General features: G+C 40.2%; 1 protein-coding gene across 2 annotated transcripts in view; it reads right to left on the reverse strand.

Moving 5' to 3' along the window:
• spred1 (sprouty related EVH1 domain containing 1) overlaps nucleotides 1-23,432 on the reverse strand; it is a 95,218-nt gene that overhangs the window by 24,592 nt on the left and 47,194 nt on the right. For both annotated transcript variants that reach the window (XM_020928449.2, XM_055155650.1), the window contains 2 exons: nucleotides 17,094-17,262; nucleotides 6,455-6,501 (listed from right to left, as the gene is read on the reverse strand). In XM_020928449.2, the coding sequence (XP_020784108.1) occupies nucleotides 6,455-6,501; nucleotides 17,094-17,262 (216 nt within the window). The remainder of the gene's footprint in view (nucleotides 1-6,454; nucleotides 6,502-17,093; nucleotides 17,263-23,432) is intronic.

Here is a 23,432-nt window from a genome sequence, read left to right on the forward strand (position 1 = left end):
AACAAGTCTGCATTCACAACTCTAGTCACTGTACATATAATACAGTGCGATACGATACAGCGCATTCAGCCGCATGTGTTGGACCCTGAATCGGACGAGGACTTTGAGATGCACGAAGCTCAAGCACCGCGTCCACATCAGCTGAACATTACTGATTGTTAAAGTATTAATAAACACTAGTAGATAAACTTATTACATCGTGTTCACTGCAGTGTAGAACAATGAGCTTCTGCTGTCGCTTTTGTTTAGGTGTTCATGTGGGAATTGTCGCCGATGCGGGTGGAGGCGGGATGGAGGTGGAGGGAGGCAGGTGCGATGCGCTTTTTGCTACATCAAACGCGTCATTGTTGTAGCAGCTTTAGTTCCTTGTCACGTGGGAGGGTGGCAGAAACACACTGCAATTTGTTAAAAAAAACACCAAATCAATCTAAAAAACACTTCAGCGACATATACAAGGCCCACACATCACTCTTAGAAGGTAGAAAGCTCTGAAAAGTTGATTTTGCATGAGATGGGCCCTTTAAGTGTTTACGTGGTCTTTTTAAAGCTGATTTAATTTGTATTCAGATTTAAATTATTTTTAATCGGAATTAAAGCTCTCATGTAAACGTGGCAGTTATAACCTACATTAAAAAATAGTGTTAAGCAGGCTCTTTAAAGCAACACTATGGAACATTATATGCCGTTAATATGACACAAGCAGGTGTCCAACTTAACCCGTAAAACTCCTAAAACAGCTAAACCACGAGCACATGAGTAATATCTATTTAAACATTTTTATCGGAATTTGTCACGTTACGAAAAGCGGCGCCCCATTTTCTCCAAAAACATCCAAACATTACCCTCAAATTAGCAATTACTACAACCTCGTTAACCTAAACCCAACAATCACCTTCTCATTTCATCCTGGCTCTTTTCAACTTTATATAGAAACATCAAGAACACGCAGATTGTTAACTGTGTGACTAAGGCCGTAAACTCGGTAGCGGCGAAGCGAACATCTGCGAGGGCGACTGATAAGAGCGCGTTTCCTGCCGGGGTCTAAATTAGAAGTTGGTGTTTGGTTGTGGCGTGTAAACTCGACTCTTTGTGGTGGTTTGACGTACTTGTGTCTTTACGGGGCTGAAATGTGTTGCATGTGTGTGCGGTGGAGGAGAGAGGAGGGGCGTGCTGGTCTGCGGTGGGCCGGATGTGGGCCTGGGACTCTCAAATGTCCACTAGGGCTGGACTAGTCCACCAAAACTTGTATAAATCTAAATTATTTACATATTTTCCTGGTTTCTGAAGGGTTGACCAGGTTTTGTTTTCACCCTGTGTGTCTGTGTGTCTGTCCACCCGCGATTATTCCGTCATTTATGGACCGATTATCACCAAACTTGGTACGTGGCTCAAGCCCCCGTGCCCGATGCCGCAAAAAAAAAGAGTTTGGTGATGATCCGAGGTCATTTGAGGTCACACGGGTCAACTGAATGGCCATTATAAAGGATAGACAATTTCGGCAATTTCTGAAGCATCTGCGGCCTAAAATATTCAACCAATCATCACACAAGTTGGCACACACATAACCGGGGTACACTGGATGTTACAGGTTGATATCGGTCAAGGTCACCTGAAGGTCAAGGTAACCAAGGTCAAATATGCGTTTTTGGTCATAACTCTGAAGGATCAAGCTACAGCAACGGGAGTGTCTCAAAATCTCAGAAAAATGATAATCTATTTATAATTCTATGCATTTGTATAGTAAAATATTAATAGTTTTCGAGATAATCACTAATTATAACAGTTCGTTTCTCTTTCAGTGTGTGCCATTAAAATTCTAATTGGAACAAAAATAATTTCCATTTTTTCTTTTTCTGGTGATACACAACACACTGATCTACAGTCACACAACTAACATATATGGAACTCATGAAAAATTACATTTTTGTTACACGCTAGTAAACACAGACATTCTCATGTGTGACCAATATCACACAAATGTTCATGGGTACAGATACACACATTGCATTGTGAGAAGAACTCAGCCTAAATGTGCTGGATTTGTGTGTTAAACATGAGTGAATGCAACAAAACACAACTCCAGGTCTGTTTTTGAAGAGGAAACACCAGCCACATTTACATGATGTGTTTAACTTCTGAATTAATTGTTCTGAAGTTAAATATTCTCCTTTAAGTTTACATGGAAATAATAATCCCAAATTGAGGTTTACATGGAAAACACATTAAATCGCCTTTATTTAATTCCTCTCGACGTCTGGGAGTCAGGAAGGGTTCTGATTGGACAGAGACACAAACGTATTTATGTCAAACTGGACGATTTTAAACGTTCGACAAAAAGCGCACACCACAGACATGAGGAGAATCTTATGAGACTTAAAATCTCGGATCAAAAAAACTGCGGCGGGATTTGTTTGCAGACCACAGGATATAAAGTTGTGATATAAAGTTAAAATGACTCGCTTTGAGACTCTTAAGTGTTCAAAAGATCAGCGCTCTGCACTTCTAGTTTAGATACAAGTCAAATTGTGTTATTATTTGTGAAATGTGGTGCAAAACTTCAGATACAAGATTTTTAAAGCGTAAAAGATTAAGCACACAGGAAGGAGAGTCACTAATCACCACTACCACTCACGAGGAGCGTAGCGTCTTCAAAATCGCCAAAGTCGGGTCACACCTCCCTAAACTCTCAGCCAACATCGGACAAATTCTCCTGTAGAGTGTGGCGGCCTTTAATCTGATCTTTACTCGAACGCAACCTGACCAGAAAGAGCTGACTTCTTTGGAACTACGACAGTGAGATGATTTGTGCCGTTAAACACAGAAAATTACAGTCACACGCTCGCTACCTTTTTACGAAATCAAAGACCCAAACAGGACCGTGAACGTCATAAATCCATTTTGCATTTTTTCTTGAGTTTTCCGACAGTCATTTTTGTCTGCGTTTGCGAATGTGTTCGTTGTGGCGCCATGGTAACTGCTGAACACTCTGCTAATAGAGATGCATGTAGAACAAAAGTAACAATAAGAGTTTATATGGGACAACAACAAAAAGGAGGAGAAACACAGAGATATGTCATCGTTTTGAGAGCTTTTTCCCCCTTGTAGTCGACTAATAAATCAGCAGAACATGGCTTTAGTTGGCCAAGAACTTCTTTAGTCAATTACAGGCTTAACATTTACTACGTATGGTTTCAGATACGGGTGAGCGATCTTTACAATGGCTTGAAGTTATGGTCCTTCTGAAAGTTCTAATCATTACAGTTGGTTAAATCCACCAGTCGGTCACCCAAGAGTCTTAGGCTACGTTCACACTGCAGCCTGAAGTGACCCAAATCCGATTTTTTGGCCCCTATGTGACCTGTACCTGATCTTTTAATGACAGATCCGATTTTTTCAAATGCGACCCAGGCCACTTGGATATGTGCTCCTAAAACCGATACATATCCAACGTTTTGACATGTGACCTCAGACTAAACGGCCAAGGTGCATTCATCCGACCTACACGTTATCAACAAGCGACAAATGTACACAAACGTTCTTCTCGTCGTACGAAAATTGTTAATGAACTCGTTCCTTTCAACGGACTGTTGCACAAAACGCCACGGCCAAAAACCTCGTCCTTCTTCTCAGTGAATTGAGCGTTAAGCCCTGCAGTCTGAACGTAGCCATAGTGGATTGACCAATAGGAGGAGTGGACGGGAAAAAGTGTCTTTGTTTGAGCATTGAGCTGCATCACATGGCAATTTCACCAAAGTATCAGGTCATAACAGGAATAACAATTTGATTTTTATCACCATGTAGTTTCCAAATCCATGTTTTTATTTACACATACACAAACACAAGCCATCATGGTTTTGGTTTCCACACATAAACCAGTGCCCAGTAGGTTTCACCCAAAAATAATCCAGGAAGCTTCAAACTAAACCAGCAGAAATCAAGTCTAACCATAATCAAAACCATTTACAACCTGAGGCACAGTTCAGCAGCAGAGCAGGTTTAACACAAGGGTCAACAGTGAGGGCAGATCACTAAGCAGCTCAGTCACTCACGGTTCTCTAAATAACCATTTACTTTTTCTCTTAAACATTCAAATAATGTCAAACTTTCTAGTTTGTTGGAATTGCTGCAGTGTACGTGAGCAGAACCAGAGCAGTACAGGTCATAACTGGAGAAATGTCTCCTCACACAGCTGTTTGAAATCCCTGCAACAGGTTATCTAACATACACAGAGCTCCACCCACTACACATACATGAGGCTGGCTCACATCAAAACAAATGTCACATCTAAACCATGAAGAATCACAACAGATGAAAATATTTTGCAGATCTTCTAGAAAACAAAACAGACATTTTAATTTTCAAGATTCTATTTTCATGCCCAACAAACACAGTGAATCTGATCTCTCATATCAGTTCTATGTTGTTGTTAGAACATTCTCCACAGATGTAGTATGTTCTCATGTTTGAATGTCGTCTGGATGGAGTCAGAAGCGAACACAAACTAAACATATTGTGTGGTGTTATTTGTTAGCTCGCAGGCTACGGCTCGCCTTTGGTTCACTTCTCTTTCTGTGTAGCCCAGGTCTCCGACCGCAACATTGGGATGCCAGATCACCATGGTGACACCGTCAGTGGCTTACTCACTGAAGCTCGTGAACCCCCCCATCCTCCAGAACACCCCCTCCCCACAGCCGCTGCCTAGCAACTGCGGTGCACTGGATTTCCTGTACGTTCACAGCCATTCCTTAAAGAGGAACTTGAGCACACAACAGCCAGCACCTTTAGCTCACATTCACTCACTTCATCAACTTTCCATCGCAAAGACACTATGAATGTCTCAAAAGGCTGACACAGTTTTCATACAGAGGCAAATATTAAAAGAAAATCTAAAAAACTTTTCTAGACTGAGTTTGGACAGGAGCAGTTGTGGGAAAATTCTGTCAAATACTTTTTCTCGTGACAACTGAAACAAGCATCTGTTGAGGATGACCACTATTTTAAAGCTTTTCCATGTAATCTTTATGAACGGGCCTCTGGTTACACTGCCAAATCCTCCTGCAAGTGTGCTCGCATGTGGACATTGAATAACACGAGCTACATTGAGAAGTTAAGCAGCGGATTCCTGAATGAATTTTGCCCCAGGGCCAAATTTTTCACATGGTTGTCATAGTGGAATGCATCACTGTACTGAGGTCACTGTGAGAACAGCCTTCTTTCAAATACTTGGAAGTCAAATGTGGAACATGTGTGTAGTGCTGCACTAAACCCAGTGAACTTTAAAGAAATACAATGTCTACGCCTGTCATGATAACTACTATATCAACTTAACGCCACAGGTGGGTAGAGGAGACAAAAACTGTACTCAAGTAAGAGTAACTTTACTTTACTTTACTTCAAGTAGAAGTCGTGGTTCAAGAAATTACTCAAGTAAGAATAATTTAAGAGGACATAACATCTGATTTATAATTTGAAGTTCATGTAATTTGAAGGATAAAATATTAAATAATCCACACAATTTGGTATTTTCAAAGGGTAAACACAAAAATCAAACCAAATCAGATCTAAAGGAGCTACAAGAAACACAAACGTTCAAATCATTTCATATTGTCGCCATAAAACTTTTGTCACTTTCTACTGCTCCTGTTACTTTGATAAAAATATTCCTCAAGGAGGAGTAAAAGTATGCTGCTAGAAAAGTACAGTTTCTTTTAAAAGTTACTCAAGTAAATGTAACCGACTACTACCCGCCTCTGCATATTGTTCATAAATAAGAAACAGAACGATACTTTTTGAGGGTCAGTATTTATCGAAAGTACTTCTTCTTTCGACTACTGGGGAAGTGTTTGTAATTTTTGTGCATTCCCAAGAGATCTGAACTGTGAACTGTTGAATCACTTCTGAGTCATTAGATCAAGTGTTTCAAATCTGCTACTCACTTATTTACTGCAGTTCATGTTATAATTTTTTCCCTTATATTGCTACATTAAAGGTGCATTCTGTAACTTTTCTTGTGTCCGTCAATTGCTTTTCTTCAAGGACATGTTATTGCTTTGTCTGGAATGTTTCACAGTGTGGCATTAAAGCTTTCTATCTTCACGAAGACCAAACCAGACCAAGTTACAGCTCAGATTTTTAGGGTCTAAAACCACCTGTAATTGAATAAACGTAAAGTAGAGCTGTTTAATGTCACACTGTGGAACATTCTAAGCAGAGCAATGACATCTCCATAGAAACGGCTTCAGGTTTATTGTGTCAGTAGCATAAATTAGTGTCAATACTATAGTTTATCGCCTATATTTTCTTAAGAAATCCATATATCCATCTTCAAAATGTGTTATCGTGACAGGCATACAGTAAGAAGAATACATGGTTTTTTTTTTGTTTGTTTTTTAATTACATAATCCTAAATAGTGTCAGAACGCTAAGATTGGTGTAAACTAGGACAGAGACTTACTGGTAAACCATCCTCCGGACTGTCCACATCTCCAAAAGACCGACAACCTGCAAGACAAAAAAAACAAAACAAAAAAGTTTAATTACTGGAAGAACAAAGAGTCACTAGTCTAATGTTGACACGATACTAAGGCCCCATCCACACTAGTTCGTATTCGAGTCGTGTTTGTTGTGGATGCGGTGTTCCCCCACACTAATCCGATGGAAAACGGCTCCAGAGATGAAACGATCTGGTGCCGTCAGCTCCCACGAATTTCATTTGAGTACAGATCTGATCCGGCACTGTGTGGACTCCTGAAAACGCTGATACACTGACAAAGGTCTATGCGCCGCGAAGTAATTCATGGCCAAAACGCTAAGAGGCTGGAATATCTGTCCATTCACATAAACGTGTGTCTGTGTGTACGACCTGCAGACGTATAATCTCTGAAAAGTTTAACATGAACCATCTCCAACGCGACAGAAACACAGAACAGACTCACCATCAGCAGAACACCCCTCTGTCACAGAAAGAACACTTATATTCCATCGAGTCGTGTCCTTTAGTCCAACAGAAACTAAACCGCATCAGCGACACAATAGCGAGCTGTTTTTTGAGTGCTTAGTTTACGCAAATGAGCCATGTGGTTTTAAGTTTAGTTTCTGTAAATCGTAAACAAACATGCTCAAAACTGTGTGGATAGGGAAGACTTGTGGACACAGAAACGACGTGTCTGGACACAAATCCTTTCCAATATGGTGATTTATTTCAGTATAAAAGTAGCCAAAGAGTCACTAGTCTTAATGTTGACTCAAAACTAAAGTTTCAATTTTGATACTAAGGAAAGGAAATGGTACTACTGACTCAGACAACATGACAATAAAATTTTTTTTCAAAAAACATTCTTTGTCCCTTTCTTATCTGTGTTATTCCTCAGGTTCCACAGTGGTCCATGGGCATAAACTAGTCTATGTGCTCTTATACTTGTTCTGACACAGCTCAAGATCATTCCTTTTTAGATCAGACCTGGGCATTGTACGGCTCCCAGGCCACATACGGCTCTTTGGTTGTCTCTGACTGGCTCGTTCAAGCTAATCTGGAATTACAAAATAAACATTTTTTCTAGGGATGTAACAATAACTGAAATATCGTGATATCGAATCGTCAAACGTCTCACAGTATATTGAATCACAAGTTCCTTTGCTTAAATGCATGGTTTTACAGCTGCAATAGCTCATAAACATCGAGAACTACATATCCCATGATTCATTTCAGCACAAAAAACATGGAAGTAATATGTTTTTTACTTGAATTCTTGGGATTATGACAATAATTCACACATGAAAATCTCTTGTCTAAAAGCAAAAAAGCGTCCTAATCTACATTTATATCAACCCCTTCGAAAATATCATAATAAAATATCGTACCGTGAGATGTATATCGTGATAATGTCGTACCGAGAGATTTGGATATCGTTACATCCCTAATAAATTTATAATTTTATCTCATGCATGGACTAAAGCTGCATTGCTTTATAATTTAGAGGTGTTTTTAAATGACATTTTTTGTAAGGCAACGTCACTTTTTCATTGCTTAGTCATAACATAAACTCTTACCAGTCTGAGCAGCTCATCAAAACAATGTTATTTACTGCTTTTTATAAAGAAATACAATTAATATTATGCAGAATTGAGTTAAGCATTTTCTCATGTGGCCTCATAGAAAAATGTATTGCCCAGTGCTGCTTTTCAGTATCGATACCTGCTCAAAAAACTATCTAGTTTTGATGCTAGTTTTAATATCGATTAGTATCTGAGTGTCGATTTTTATCTATTTATTTATTTAAAACAAGGACAGTGAACAGAAACATTAAACTCAGAGATTCAAAGATGCTCTGTGCCAGATTTAGCTCCAAGCTCCTTTCCATCTGCAGTCCTTGGGCAGGTACAAAACACATTAAGGAAACTATTTACAGTCCAGCAACACATTTTTATCGTTAAATGTGACTCCTTAAAATAACCACCATCCAATTCATCATTAAACATTTAAAACAATCCAAATTAGTTTATTCTAATTTACATAAATACAAGATTTCAGATTCATCATCATCTTCCAGAAATGTTGTCGTCATTAATATCCTTTAAAATGTAAATTTATCAAATTCGTAAGTGTAATTATCTTCTAAAGTACAATTCATCAACAACTTTACCATCAAGACAAATAAATATAAATAAATGAAATAAATAAAACAATACATTCTTGTCAAAATAGCTCCATTTCTATCCAACAAGAGTTTATTAAAGTTTTTTTGTTTTTTTTTCCCATTTTCTTCATCATTTTACACGGGCAGCAAATATAACTTTCTAAATTACACAGTAGTTATGATTAGACTAATAAAAATACATTAAAACATTTTTATTTTGAGATATAAATGTTCAAAGTGTCAGAAAATTCCTTTCTTGTGCGTAAATAGTTCCTGGATTAGTTGAAATCGTTTCGTAGGTAGAGGGATTCTGTGTTAAAACTGCCCGCTTCTTCCTGTATTTTCGTACTTTTATTCAACTTTTCGTCCACAAATTGCCGCTTAATTGATGTAAAACTATGCTAAATATTCACCACAGTAATTAATCCGCCATACCGAGTCGTAATTGGAAAATAATGAAAACCTGTCATGTGCATTTTCTAAGGAATTGTCGGAAGGAATTTTGGAGGAATCTGGAGCTACTTTATTCTCCATCTGAGTGTTGAAACAGTGTTTGGAGCTGGAGTGGGCAATTATTTTTTCCACGGGGCCACATGAGAAACAGAAAATACCGTGGTGGGCCGAGTCAACATGCTTAACTTAAATCTGATAATATTACAATTAATATCATGTGGAGCTGTAGTTCTTTCTTTGATTAAGTTTTTTTCATTATTTGTCTACAAAACAAAAATGAAAAAACAGATAATGATTCGTTTTTTCAATTTTCGATTTTGTCTTTAGATGAATAATGGAAAAAAACTGGTATCGGCCTGTTTACGTGACTTCCGTGTCTGCGATGCCGAACTGAAACAGGACTAAAACAGGACTAAACCAGGACTAAACCAGGTCCTGGACCAGACGAGGACTGAGACCAGGACTGAGACTGGGACCAGGACCGGGACTGAGACCAGGACTTGAGACCGGGACTGAGACTGGACTGAGACCGGGACTGAGACCAGGATTGAGACCGAGAACAGGACCAGGACTGAGACCAAGACCAGGACCAGGACTGAGACCAGGACTGAGACCGGGACTGAGACCGGGACTGAGACCGGGACTGAGACCAGGATTGAGACCGAGAACAGGACTAGGACTGAGACCTGAACCAGACTGGAACTGAGACCGGGACCAGACTGGGCCCAGACCAGGACTGAGACCAGGATTGAGACCAGGATTGAGACCAAGACCAAGACCAGGACTGAGACCAGGATTGAGACCAGGATTGAGACCAAGACCAAGACCAGGACTGAGACCAGGACTGAGACCAGGATTGAGATCGAGAACAGGACCAGGACTGAGTCCAGAACCAGACTGGAACTGAGACTGGGACCAGACCGTGATTGAAACCGGGACCAGGCCAGGACTGAGACCAGGACTGAAAACGGTTTAGTCCTGATTCAGTCCTGGTTTAGTCCTGGTTTAGTCCTGGTTTAGTCCTGGTTTAGTCCTGGTTTAGTCCTGGTTTAGTACTGGTTTAGTCCTGATTCAGTCCGACATTGCCGTTTAAGTCTCGTAAACCGGAAACGTCCATTATCTGTTTTTTATTCCATTCTTCATTTAAACCCAAAATCAAAAACTGAAAAAACAAATCATTACTGTTTTTTCATTTTGGTTTTGGAGACAAATAATGAAGAAAATAGTTGCTTTTTTTGTTTTCTAACTTTTGTTTTTATATTGAAAAACGAACGAACGAATGATACACAGATTAACATTGACTAAAACAATCCTGATATTGATCCATCTTTATAAAATACGTTTAATTTTTAACTCCAAAATGAGCTTAAACTGGACGGTCAGAGTGAACCAAAGAGCTGTAAAAAGCCCAGGTCTGGTCTAGAATCCGGCCCGGACCGTCTTTATAATCTGCAGGAGTGGGGTTGTTTTAAACTTTGGGGTGGGGGGGTGAGCGCGGCCTCATTAGCAGCCCGTGCGTGTCCGGGGGGGGGAGGCAGCGCGGCGCCACATGGCAACGGCGCAGCAGCTCGCCGGTCTCCGCGCTCCGACGACGACACCGGGACTCCTGTTAGCATGTGTTAGCGCGCGTTAGCCGGCGTCGCCCCTCCGCTCCATCTGTCCGTCTGTCTCCCGTCTCCGTCACGTGACTCGGGGAGGGGTGGTGGTGGTGGTGGTGGGGGGGGGGTGATGTGGTTCCTCCGCTTTTCCAAGAGAGAAAGGAGAAAACAAGCTTCCCGCAGCACGACTCAGCCCAGCGCCGTGTGCCCAGCGTCGCCATGGCAACAGAGGACTGCAGGACCGATATACACACAAAGCGCGCGCACGGGAGCCGGGAGAGGGAAAAACATATTCTGTGTGTGGGTTGTGGGCGCGAGCGGTGGGGACGTGGCCGGCCAGCAGCAGCAGCAGCAGCGGCGGCAGCAGCAGCGGCAGAGCGATGCAACAGGAATACAGAACAAGTACCTGGCTGTTACGCAACGCCTCGCTCGGCAACGCGCGCCGTACCAAACAGCGCCCCGGCCACAAACGCTCTCCGCAACGTTTGAGAGCGCCGAGTGTGTCCTTGGAGTGACACCTTTAAACGAGGGGGGGGGGAGTAATAGAGGTTATGCGCTGACGTCATTTTGTGTGAAAAATAACCCCTCGACGTTCCAGTTCGAGCGGCTCAGAGTCAAAACCACGGCAGATTAAAGGTCCAATATTACGCAAAAATGACTCTTGTGAGCTTTAAGTCATGTTAGAATGTTTTTACGTCCTCAAAAACAGACCTGGAGTTGTGTTTTGTTTCATTCACACACTTGAAAATGCTCTTTCCCACCTTGTGAGGTCATGTAGTGGTAGTTTTCCAGCTCCTTTTACCTTTTGTTCAAGAGAGATCGGCAATTCCAGGTCTGAAATTATCCAAATGATTCAACTGAAGGTGTGTAGAGTTTAAAAACACGTGGATGGAGCACCTGTACATGACATCACAAGGTGCAACAGTGTCTTCAGACTAAATATATAAATATACAGAGTTTGTGTGATAAATAGGGGTGTGCAAAAATGTCAAAATATCAATATATCGTATTGTTTTATGTGATGATACGGTACTGACAGTATCGATATGTCGCCAAGAGTATTTCTGGGTATATTTTACGAAATTATTTTGTTACAGAGCTACAGTTTTGTTGCTTGTTTAGAGGAAAACTTGTTTATGCAACACATTTGACATTTTCACTGTTTTGATGATTAAAATGTTTGTGTTTCATTTGAACTTTGCACAAGAAGTGGATTAACAAACTGAACCGTATCGAAACAATTTTAAAACATATCGTATCGAATCGTACTGAATCTAAAGCCCACTGTATCGAGGTATGTATCGTATCAGCGACTTCTTAATGATACCCAGCCCGAGTGATAAACATGAGAGAATTAAACAAAACACAAATCCAGATATGTTTTTGATGAGGAAATAATGTTATATTATAGATCAGAAAACAGTGTTATGTAGACTCTTTAAACAGACAAAATGTGTTGCCTTTTATTGTCTAATTTTTGTGCATGGAGCCATTGATTTTTTGTTTAACTGGTTTTCCACTACTGATTGCTGATTTGTTAAACATCTCTCTCATTTTAGATTTTGTGTTTTGAGCTCTTACAGTAGAAAATGGCATAAACCTTTGCCACTCACTCATATAGTTCCAAAGGTTGTGATGGTCCATCTCCATAAACTCTGAAGGCTGTTTGACAAAGCTCAAATCTGTCAAGCTCAAAGTCTGCGTTTTCTGTTTGGGTGGTCTAAACACTCTATGTTCAGGCTTCATTAGATCATTTTCCTGATTCATATTCAATTCCATTTGCTGGAGGGAAACTTATGATTGAAGGGTCCAAATTACACCATTTTCTGATTTGTTTTGATGTTGGTTGCTCATCAAAAACATACCTGGAGTTGTGTTTTCACAGGCCCAGGCATATTTAGACTCTTCTCTCAAACAGAAAACACTGGTGTGAACCTTGTGATGCGACGTGGTGATACCAGGAAGTGCCCAGAAGTCATTGGAAAAATGCTGGTACCAGGTTATAGCATGGACGCTCATTTACACCTGTCGTCCCTGAGCAGCTTGGTTGAAATACTAAAATACAGATTCAGTGTATATAGATAATATATAATATATAGGTATAGAATAGTAAAGGGTTACTCAAAACACAACTCCAGGTCTGTTTTTGAAGAGGTAAAAGTAATTTATCATACTATAGGAGCTTTAAAAACTATTTGCATCGTTGGCATTACTCTTCTATCAGACATGGGTGAGTAGAATTCCCAGCGTTCAGTTTGGATAAGCATTATTTGTGTACAGTGTCATCTAATTAGCCAAAAATGGCTGACTCAGCAGAGAATGGCCAGTGGCACCCTGATACAGCGAGGAGCCGAGCCTGGAGTGGGACAGAGCTACAGGAGGATCACCTCTGAGCCTCAGACTTCACACTACAATCCTGGATTCTGGCACTTTCTCCAGCAGAAAAAAAAGAATCATGGGCAAAAAGTTTTTGTTTTGACAAGCGATAGTTCCAAAAAGCAGTGCTACAGTGACTATGGGGCCGTCCACACGACAACGTTTTTTGGTCAAAACGAAGAAGTTTGTATGGCCTTTCGTCCACACGAAGCTGGCGTTTTGGGTGGGCGAAAACTGAATTTTTTGAAAACGGGTTCCAGAGTGAAGAAAACTGAGAACGCCGGCGTCACACTGTCGTGTGGACGAGCAAACCGCAGCTTTTGGAAAACAATGACAAATATTTACTGATCCGGCACGTGTGTGGACGCAAATTTTTTTCAACCCGCAAAGAAAAAAAATCCAAGAGCGTTGTCGTGTGGACGTAGCCTACATCTTGTATAAATTGTGTCACAATTACTATAACATCTAAAATCACAAGGACTTGTAAAATGTAATGTAAAATTCATTCTGCTTCCTAAGCTCCATTGTTATGCTGCCTCATCCTCGTTTCCCCGCCCCTGCAGCGACGCCCCGCCAGTCTCCACAGGAAGTACAGCAGCGTTATCTGGGCAGCTGAGCAAACACGATCCGATACCATCACGTGGGCGGAGCAGTACCTGGGTACGTCCACAGGTAGCGGTGGGCTGATTGACGCCGGACTCTCTCCTGGAGCACACACTGAGACCGTTTATACACTGAGACTGGGATCAGACCAGGACTGAAAACAGTTTAGTCCTGGTTCAGTTCGGCATCACAGTTTATCCGTTTTTTTCATTTTTCATTTAAACACAAAATCTAAAACTGAAAAAAACGAAATCATTATCTGTTTTTTTCATTTTGTCCTTGGAGATAAATAATGAAGTAAATAGGTGTTTTTCTGCTTTCTTATTTTTGGTTTTATACTGAAAAATGAATGAACAAATGACACACGGATTGTTTAGGACGACCAGATTTTCAAAATAAAAAACTGGGACATTCCTGGTTTGTGGTGGTTGGTAATAATAAAATTGCGAAACAAGTGCGTAATTAAGGAAAATTGTTACGCACTCGGCACTAATGTGAGTTTTTTTGTGACTTTTTTTTGCGTTTTTGTCCTTTTTAAGCAGCTTTTCTGACTTTTACCTAAACAAATTACAATTTTAGACTCTCTTTACTGTTGGCAGGGATCAAATTGGTCAAAAATAGGGACACTTAGGACATTTCTTGTAAAAAAAACTGGGACAAATCTGTGTTTTTTGGATAAATCTGCTGGGACAGGGGACACTGGGCTCAAAACTGGGACTGTCCCGGGTAAACAGGGACGTCTGGTCACACTAATATTATTGTTATTGCATCAAATTACCTCCGCTGTGACAACTCGGCGTAAACAACATCAAGATTCCAGCTGATCTTATCTGAGTTCTGGAATGATCGGGAAAGTGGTCAGACGTCCGTATAACCCAACACTTCACGAGCAAAGAGTACGCTACATAAACACTGTTGGGCAAGTGACGTTAAAACTGTAATGTGTTATTTATTTATGACTTGTTACTGTTATTTTAAAGTGATTTATTAAATTACAATATTACTGTGTTTGAAATATAAAACGTTACACGACTATTACAGAATTTTTAAGTTATTCACAACTAAATAACTGCGAAGATGCTGAACTTTTGAGCCATATATGGACTAAACAAGGACTGAACCAGGACTGAACCAGAGCTGAACCAGGACTAAACCAGGACTGAACCAGGACTGAACCAGAGCTGAACCAGGACTGAACCAGGACTGAACCAGGACTGAACCAGAGCTGAACCAGAGCTGAACCAGGACTGAACCAGGACTAAACCAGGACTGAACCAGGACTGAACCAGAGCTGAACCACGGGCTAAACCAGGACTGAACTAGGACTAAACCAGGACTGAACCAGGGCTAAACCAGGACTAAACCAGGTCTAAACAAGGTCTAAACCAGGTCTAAACCAGAGCTGAACCAGGACTGAACCAGGACTAAACCAGAGTGGAACCAGGACTAAACCAGGTCTAAACCAGGACTAAATTAGGACTAAACCAGAACTAAACCAGGTCTAAACCAGAACTGAACCAGGACTGAACCAAGGACTGAACCAAGGACTGAACCAAGGACTGAACCAAGGACTGAACCAGGACTAAACCAGGTCTAAACCAGGACTGAACCAGGATTAAACCAGGTCTAAACCAGGACTAAACCAGGTCTAAACCAGAACTGAACCAGCTCTAAACCAGAACTGAACCAGGACCAAATCAGGACTAATCTTGGACTAGAACTAGATTCCTAGTTCCGCCCCTGAGAGAACCCCTGAGCGTGATCGGGCGTCAGTTGCGTTTAGCTCTGTGGAGCGTGGAGTTCTGCGTCGGTCCTTTCGCCTGCGGTCACCTGACGGTCTACACGGGCGCACCTCTGGCGTTTCACCACTGCTGATATCGTGGTGATTTTAGCGAATTTATATGAAAAAAACCCCAAAAAACCCACCACTTCAATCCAGATTAAAAAAGCATTGTGACGCGCTTTACTGACATTTGTACCGAATAAAATATTACAATTTTTTTCCCAGTAATGACGTAACATTACTGTAATTTTATAACACGTTACTCCGAACACTGATAACAAATAAAATTGTCTTGATGTACGTGTATGTATTTCAACTGAATTCTGGGGAGTTTCTTCAGTCACTCACTCTTTTGGTTAGTCATAAGTGAGTCAAAAAAAAAAAAAAAAAAAAACTTGAATATTACTGAGGGATGGGACTCTGGGGGAAATAAACCGCATTCTCCTCCTTTCCTGTGTCTCAAGCAGAGATAAACAAATGCACTTTTTGGGCAGGTCAACATAAAACGGCCCTGATTTTTACCGTCTTAAAAAACATGAAAAACAGATCAGGTTTAGTTTAAATGTTTTGCAGAAATCCAAAGTTTTTCCTTATTTAACGTACACATTCTGAGCATCTGAATTATTCTCCACAAGAGCTAAGTTTTGCCATCACGATAATGCCAACAACTAATTTGCCAAGAGGAAACTTCATAAGGGCTGTAACTAACAATTCATTGGGGTTGTAACTATCGATTATCTTGGTAATCGATTAATCTAGCAATTATTCTTTCATTAGTTGTTTATTCATAGGTTTCAGACAAACAGTTTCTGCCTGATATGAAGGACTTTGTGGGGACCCGATGAAAACCTTTCCCCATTCAAAATATAAAATACTTTTATTTGAATTGGCAAAATGAGAAATTCAATTTGTTAACTGGACAAAAGTTTATTTGATCGAATACGTTTCAAAGCTCATTCAACCAAATAATGTTTTGTTCTACCTAGACGACTGAGGGATTTTTCACACTTTTATTTTAATTATTTAATTGCTATGACCACGGAAGGAAGTTCCCGTACTGTTAAACCCATAAAAAGCAATAATATCTGGAAGCCTTCAGTTATATTTAGCCTTTATTTGGTTTTTAATCTCAATGTACAATATAAAGAATTCGACTATTTGGAAAACCGAACTGAAGACTTGTCAACTACTAATATAATCGTTAGTTCCAGCACTATATAAAGCTGAGAAGATCTGAGGAGAGATGTTCCGATGATTCGATCGGCAAAAGAAAAACAACGTGATCACGATGGGCAAAATGGACCAGTCAGAAAGACATTGATCACCCACCTAGGTAACTGATGGGTAGCTAGAAACACATTTATTGGTTTAAACTACCAGCAAAATTCCATTGATGCGGTAACTAGTTCAAGTTTGAATAATAAAATAGTTTGCACTCTGATATCAAAGTGATCGGTATGGGCTGATCAAAAAATTGCCTCAAAAATCCTGATCAGAGAACCTCTATCCAATGTGTTACAGACAAAATCACCAGATCTACACACAAGTTCCTGGTTCACACAAAACTAACCACCATTTTCAAACCACACATCCACCTGAACGCCGCGTGTAACCAGCTAAAAGTCCGCTGTATCGGTAGCCCACCTTGCTTGAGGTCCTCGATGGCCCTGCGGATCCCCCGGTCGAAGGCGCGTGCGTCTGCCGGGCTCTGGAAGGTCAGGCCGAACTTCTTGTCGTTGATCCTCCAGTGGTGAAAGATGGGGTTCACCTTGTTGTAGACCACGTCGGTTTGCAGGACGCACTCCAGCACCACCTGCGCACACACAAAAAAACATCATCGGGTTTAGAGAAGAACGGGGAAATCTGTAATGAACCTTTATTTTGAGTCATTTTGGGTCTTAGAGTAGGTATTTTGCATGTTGTACCAAAAATGTACGAAAAACAAGCTGAGATGGTCCAGGATGGATTTTTTGAGCGTGAATCGATTCGATATTTGTCTTGCTGTTGTGGCCGATAACCGATATTTGCCCATGCTGATCACGGCTGGGTATCATCAAGAAGTTGCCGATACAATACATATCTCGATACAGTGAGCTTTCGATTCCATACGATATTTCAAATCGATTCGATACGGTTCAATAAAAACTAACGGCTAAATCATGGCTGTGATACTAAAAGTCTTTGTTAAACCACTTCCTGTGCAAAGTGAACCTGAAACACAAACATTTTAATCATCAAAACAGCGAATGTCTCAAAATATGTTGCATAAACCAGTTTCCTTCCTCTTAATAAGCAACAAATCTGTAGAGCTGTAACAAAATATACCAAAAAATACTCCCAGCGATGTAACAATACAGCAGTCCAAGATCGTATCATCAAATTAAACGATATTTTGATATTTTTACACAACTCTAATGTGAATATTAAGCTTTTAAAATTCATAGCAAGGACCTAATCTATGTTAAAAGGGCCACTTAACACCAAAATAACCTTTTTTTCTACTGAATAGTGGTGTAAATGTGTCTCAAATAGAAATATATACCAATATATACCAATCCCTGGCCATATTTTGCCATTTTTGTTCGTGTTTGACTTTTGGGTCAAAAACCGTGTCTGTAGCAATCTATATATTTCAGATTTTTTCAGATTTTGTAAAGCTTTGGGAGGGTGTTTTAAGTTATAGTGAAGTTTTGCTTTTGTAAAAAACAATTATAAATGTAAAGAAATGTATTTATCTGAATCCGTGTATCATTCGTTCATTTGTTTTTCAAAATAAAACCAAAAATGAGAAAGAATTATTTTCTTCATTATTAGTCCTCCTGGTTCAGTCCGGGTTCAGTCCTCTGGGTTCAGTCCTCCTGGTTCAGTCCTGGTTCAGTCCGGGTTCAGTCCTGGTTCAGTCCTGGTTCAGTCCTGGTTCAGTCCTGGTTCAGTCCTGGTTCAGTCCTACTTTAGTGTCAGTGGCTTAAATTAGTTTCAGTTTTATCGTTAATCATCTAGATTTTTTTTTTCAGCAGTAGTCGCACTTTACAATGAGTTATCATGATTAACTCTTTTTTTTTTTGCAGGCTCAGTAAAAGGCGTATGAAGGTCAGTGACTTCAATTGTGTTGGTTTCACAATCATCCTCGTACAGGGAAGTCACGACTCACGAGAGGACTCTAGGTCACAGGTCTCTGTTACTGCGCACATTTCACCGACAGATGACACAAAGACGGCACAGTACTTCATGTTTGAAGTACAAAGACGCATACAAAAAAAAAGAAAAACACCAGTTATGAATCGTTAAAAATCCGTGTATCATTTGTTCATTTGTTTTAAAAAAAATATATATATATAGTACAATTTTCTTCATTATTTTTCTGCAAAACCAAAATGAAAAAAAATAAGGATTATGATTTGTTTTTGGGTTTTTTTCAGTTTTTCAATTTTGTGTTTAAATGAATAAAAAAAAATAATAATAATAATAAATAACTAAAAATAAAATAAAATAAAACGAATAAAGTTTTTTTCGCGTTTCATCCAATTTTGACCCTTTCAGACTGAACCGGGACTAAACCAGGAGGACTAAAATAGGACTAAACCAGGACTGAACCAGGAGGACTAGGTCTAAACTAAGACTGAACCAGGATGCCTCGACAGTCACCCAACAGTCTACGCGAGTAGACCTCCGGGCCCGTCCTGACACTCAGTCCTGGTTTAGTCCTGTTTCAGTCCTGTTTTAGGCCTAGTTTAGTTCTCCTGGTTCAGTCCTGGGGTCAGTCTGAGTTTAGTCCGAGTTTAGTCCGAGTTTAGTCCGAGTTTAGTCCGAGTTTAGTCCGAGTTTAGTCCGAGTTTAGTCCAAGCTTAGTTCGAGTTTAGTCCGAGTTTAGTCCGAGTTTAGTCCGAGTTTAATCCTCCTGGTTCAGTCCTAGTTTAGTCCTCTTGGATCAGTCCTGGTTCAGTCCATAAGGGTCAAAACTGGATGAAATGGGAAATGGTAGCTATAGTGTTTTTTTGTTTTGTTTTGTTTTTTTCCATTTTGGTTTGGAGACAAATAATGAAAATAGTTGTTTTTTTCATTTTCTTATTTTTGCTTTTATTATGAAAAATGAATGAATGACTGATACACAGATTTAAGGCCTATATTAGGCTATTTTTTGATTTATGTTATAGTGTTGTTTCAAAATCCGAAATACACCTGGAGTTGAGTTTTGTTTCATTCACACATGTCAAACTGAAAATGCACAGGAAATGTTCCGCTGTGTTATATCCCGGAACAACTCCACACATTTTCCCTAGAATTATTCGGATAATTTCAGCTCTGGAATTGCGTATTTCTAAAGAACTAAAGATAAAACGTAGCTGTTAATTTGGAAACCACCACTACGTGAAATCACAAGGCGGAACAGAGCATTTTGAGCTTTTGCAGACGCAGACAGACGGGACCAATCGTGATATCTGTGGAAATCCCCCATTATCGCAAATAACCGTTACACCGTATCTTGTACAAATCTAACAAATAATGACAGAATGGACATGAGAGGCGTCTAAAAATATAAATGCAAGCTTCACCATTACCCTAAACCGCACGGTCTTAGAGAGATATTGCCCAACGAGGACTGATTGTAGAGCCCAGCAATTGAACATGCCAAGTACAAATAGTGAAAAACTCCGCAGTCGGCCTGAGTCACTGCAGAAGCCCGTGTTATCCTGCATTTGGCCTAGACTGTGTAAGTAGTTCATTGATGCTCTAAGTACTTCAAGTTCAAACAATAATGGCTGGTCAAAAATTTGCCTCAAAAATCCTGACGGCACAACAATGAACCAGATCTACACACAAGTTCACGGTTCAGGCGATTGGCGACAGTCGCGCTTAGTCCCGTGCCGGTCCTTTCGCCTCGACAGTCACCCGACGGTCTACGTGGATGGACCTCCGGGCCTGTCCCGACACTCAGTCCTGGTTCAGTTCTGGTTCAGTTCTCTTTTAGTCCAGTTTTAGGCCTAGATTAGTTCTAGTTTAGTTCTAGTTTAGTCCTAGATTAGTCTTCCTGGTTCAGTCCTGGTTCAGTCCTGTTTTAGGCCTAGTTTAGTCCTCCTGGTTCACTCATGGGATCAGTCCTAGTTTAGTCCTAGTTAATCCTGATTCAGTCCCCTTGGTTCAGTCCTGGTTCAGTCCTGGTTCAGTCCTGGTTTAGTCCTGGTTTAGTCCTGGTTTAGTCTGGTTTAGTCTTAGTTTAGTCTTAGTTTAGTCTTAGTTTAGTCTTAGTTTAGTCCTAATTTAGTCCCGGTTTAGTCCTAGTTTAGTCCTCTTGGTTCAGTCCTGGTTCAGTCCTGGTTCAGTCATTCAAAATCGGATGAAAGAGGAAACAGGCGTTATCTTTTTTTTTTTTGTTCTTTTCTTTTTTTTCATTTTGGTTTTGGAGACAAATAATGAAGAAAATAGCATTTTTTTTCTTAATTTTGGTTTCATTTTGAAAAACTAATGAATGAATGATACACAGATTTTTTTAAAAGTCTACATTATGCAATTTTTAAAAATTTACGTTATAGTGTCCGAAACCGTTTCTTCAGAAACAGACCTGGACTTGTTTTTTTTTTTTCATTTGCACATGTTTGACACTGTTCTTCTCTCAAACAGAAAACGCACAAGAAATGCAAGAACTCCACACATTTTCCCTTGAATTATTTGGATAATTTCAGGTCTGGAATTACCGATCTCTACTTGAACTAAAGATTTAAGGTAGATGTTAATTTAGAAACCAGCACTACATGAAATCACAAGGCGGAACCGAGCATTTTGAGCTTTTGCAGACGCAGACAGACGGGACCAATCGTGATATCTGTGGAAATCCCCCATTATCGCAAATAACCGTTACACCGTATCTTGTACAAATCTAACAAATAATGACAGAATGGACATGAGAGGCGTCTAAAAATATAAATGCAAGCTTCACCATTACCCTAAACCGCACGGTCTTAGAGAGATATTGCCCAACGATGACTGATTGTAGAGCCCAGCAATTGAACATGCCAAGTACAAATAGTGAAAAACTCCGCAGTCGGCCTGAGTCACTGCAGAAGCCCGTGTTATCCTGCATTTGGCCTAAGCTGTGTAAATGTGTCACAGCTGATCATTACCACGTAACATAAGCAAAGCGACGAAAGCTCGGGATTTACGGCAAAGTCGGGCTACTGGAACAACATTTATCTCCGCGGGTCAAAAACCGCAACTCGTGTGGATCATTTGTAAAACGCGTTCGAAATGGCGGGGTTCCTGTTACGGATGATGACAAAGTTGTAGCGCAGAAGTTGTTTTGGATTTAGCCCGCTGAGATGTGCGGCGGGAGCGGTGGAGCAGTGTTTCTAAAGGCTGTTATTAATGAGGGCGACTGGGGCTGCCTCTTGGCCTTCCTCTAGGCAGATTAAATGAAATGAGAGATGGCCATTACAGTCTTTGAGGTTTGTCTTCCTCGATACTGCGCACGACTGTGGTTGTGTATGTGTGTGTGTGAGGGAGAAGAGTGCAATTTGATCACCTAAGAATGTTGGGTGAGCAATTTTAGTCATAGTTATAAAGTATGTAGGCTTGGCAAATTATCTAATTCATTTAAATAATTCATGTTTTTTATAGTTTTTGAAGAAATGTAGAAATAATTGATGATCATGACACAAGTTTACCATTGACTTTCTTATTGCAAAGCAGGGTTATGGAGCAATGAAATCTAACTAAGGCATTTAAGGTAGTTTAGAATTAGTTCAATATTAGGATACGATAAGAATGAAAATGTTGAACTTCCCCTGTTTGAAAGACTAGCACTCCCAACTCTGACTTGGATTAAAAGAGATTAAAATCATAATTATCCAGTGTGTGCAAAAAAAAAAAAAAAAAAACAGTTTATTTTTGACCATGTCGCCCAAGCCTGATTCATAAGCCGGTTTTACTTTGTGGAAACCGTGTGGACCTCGCAGCATTAGGATTCGTTCGCTCGCAGTAGGCGGGTACTTTTTTTATTTAACCAATTGCTGCTATTTGGTCGTGAAGTATGTAATGCGCCGGAACGCTCAGTGGTGTCCAAGTAATTGTCAAGCGATCTTTGTTGCTTCTGCGAGATAAACTTGCAAATTAAAGGTGTAATCATAGACAAGAAGTGGACTAAGCGAGTGTGACGTCACCCATAGCGTTCAGCACCGCTCATATGAGGCTCACAAATGTCCACGGTTACAGGAGCGAATCTGGAGCCAAGATCTATGTTATGAATAGGATTTTTTGGACGGACAAAATAGCGGGAAAAAAATTCAGGATCATGTGTCGTGGGACATTTTAAGACCAAAATGACGAGGCTCAGTGCAGCAGTTACAGAGAGAGGAGCCACAAGATCGCAATGCAAGTCAATGGGAGCCAGAGTCAGAAGGAGTCGGAAGAGCCTCCTGGAGAACTTCCTGTTTGGTATTCATATATACGGTCTATGAGTGCAATGAAAAATGTGAAGTTTCTATTTGACAAAGGAAGTCCAAAGGTGGATAGTGTATGTAGTCTGCGATCACAACTCGGGTTGGTTCAGCTCTTCTCTGATTGGCCGGTGCGCGGTCTACAACTTTTTTTTGCAAACCGTCTAGTGTATTCTGATTCCTGACCTAGTCGCTGGAGAGAAATTAAATTGAGCGGAGGCACTAGGTATCGCCCAGCCCTAACTGTGACATTTGAAGATCTCCATTTTATGTTTTGGACTTTTACATTGCAATATCTGCTACTATGATTTGCCCTTTTCATAGTACAATCCTGTAAACGTCAAAACAAAAACGTGGGCATATATAGGGAGTAAGGGAAAACAGAACAAAAATTCTCAAAGGAATGGTGTCTAGAATACAGGAGAAATCACCCTGAGCTCTAAAGCTTTTTTTTTTCTCTCAAAAACAAAGATTGTCATGAAAAAATATGCAAGCCATGGAAAATGTGAATGGCTAAAATAAACCACCAAAGTGCAGAAGTGCAGAGAAAGTG

The sequence above is a fragment of the Boleophthalmus pectinirostris genome, unplaced genomic scaffold (genome assembly GCF_026225935.1).
Source record: "Boleophthalmus pectinirostris isolate CB_2022bp ecotype Guang Dong unplaced genomic scaffold, ASM2622593v1 HiC_scaffold_10, whole genome shotgun sequence".
Classification (NCBI taxonomy): domain Eukaryota; kingdom Metazoa; phylum Chordata; class Actinopteri; order Gobiiformes; family Gobiidae; genus Boleophthalmus; species Boleophthalmus pectinirostris.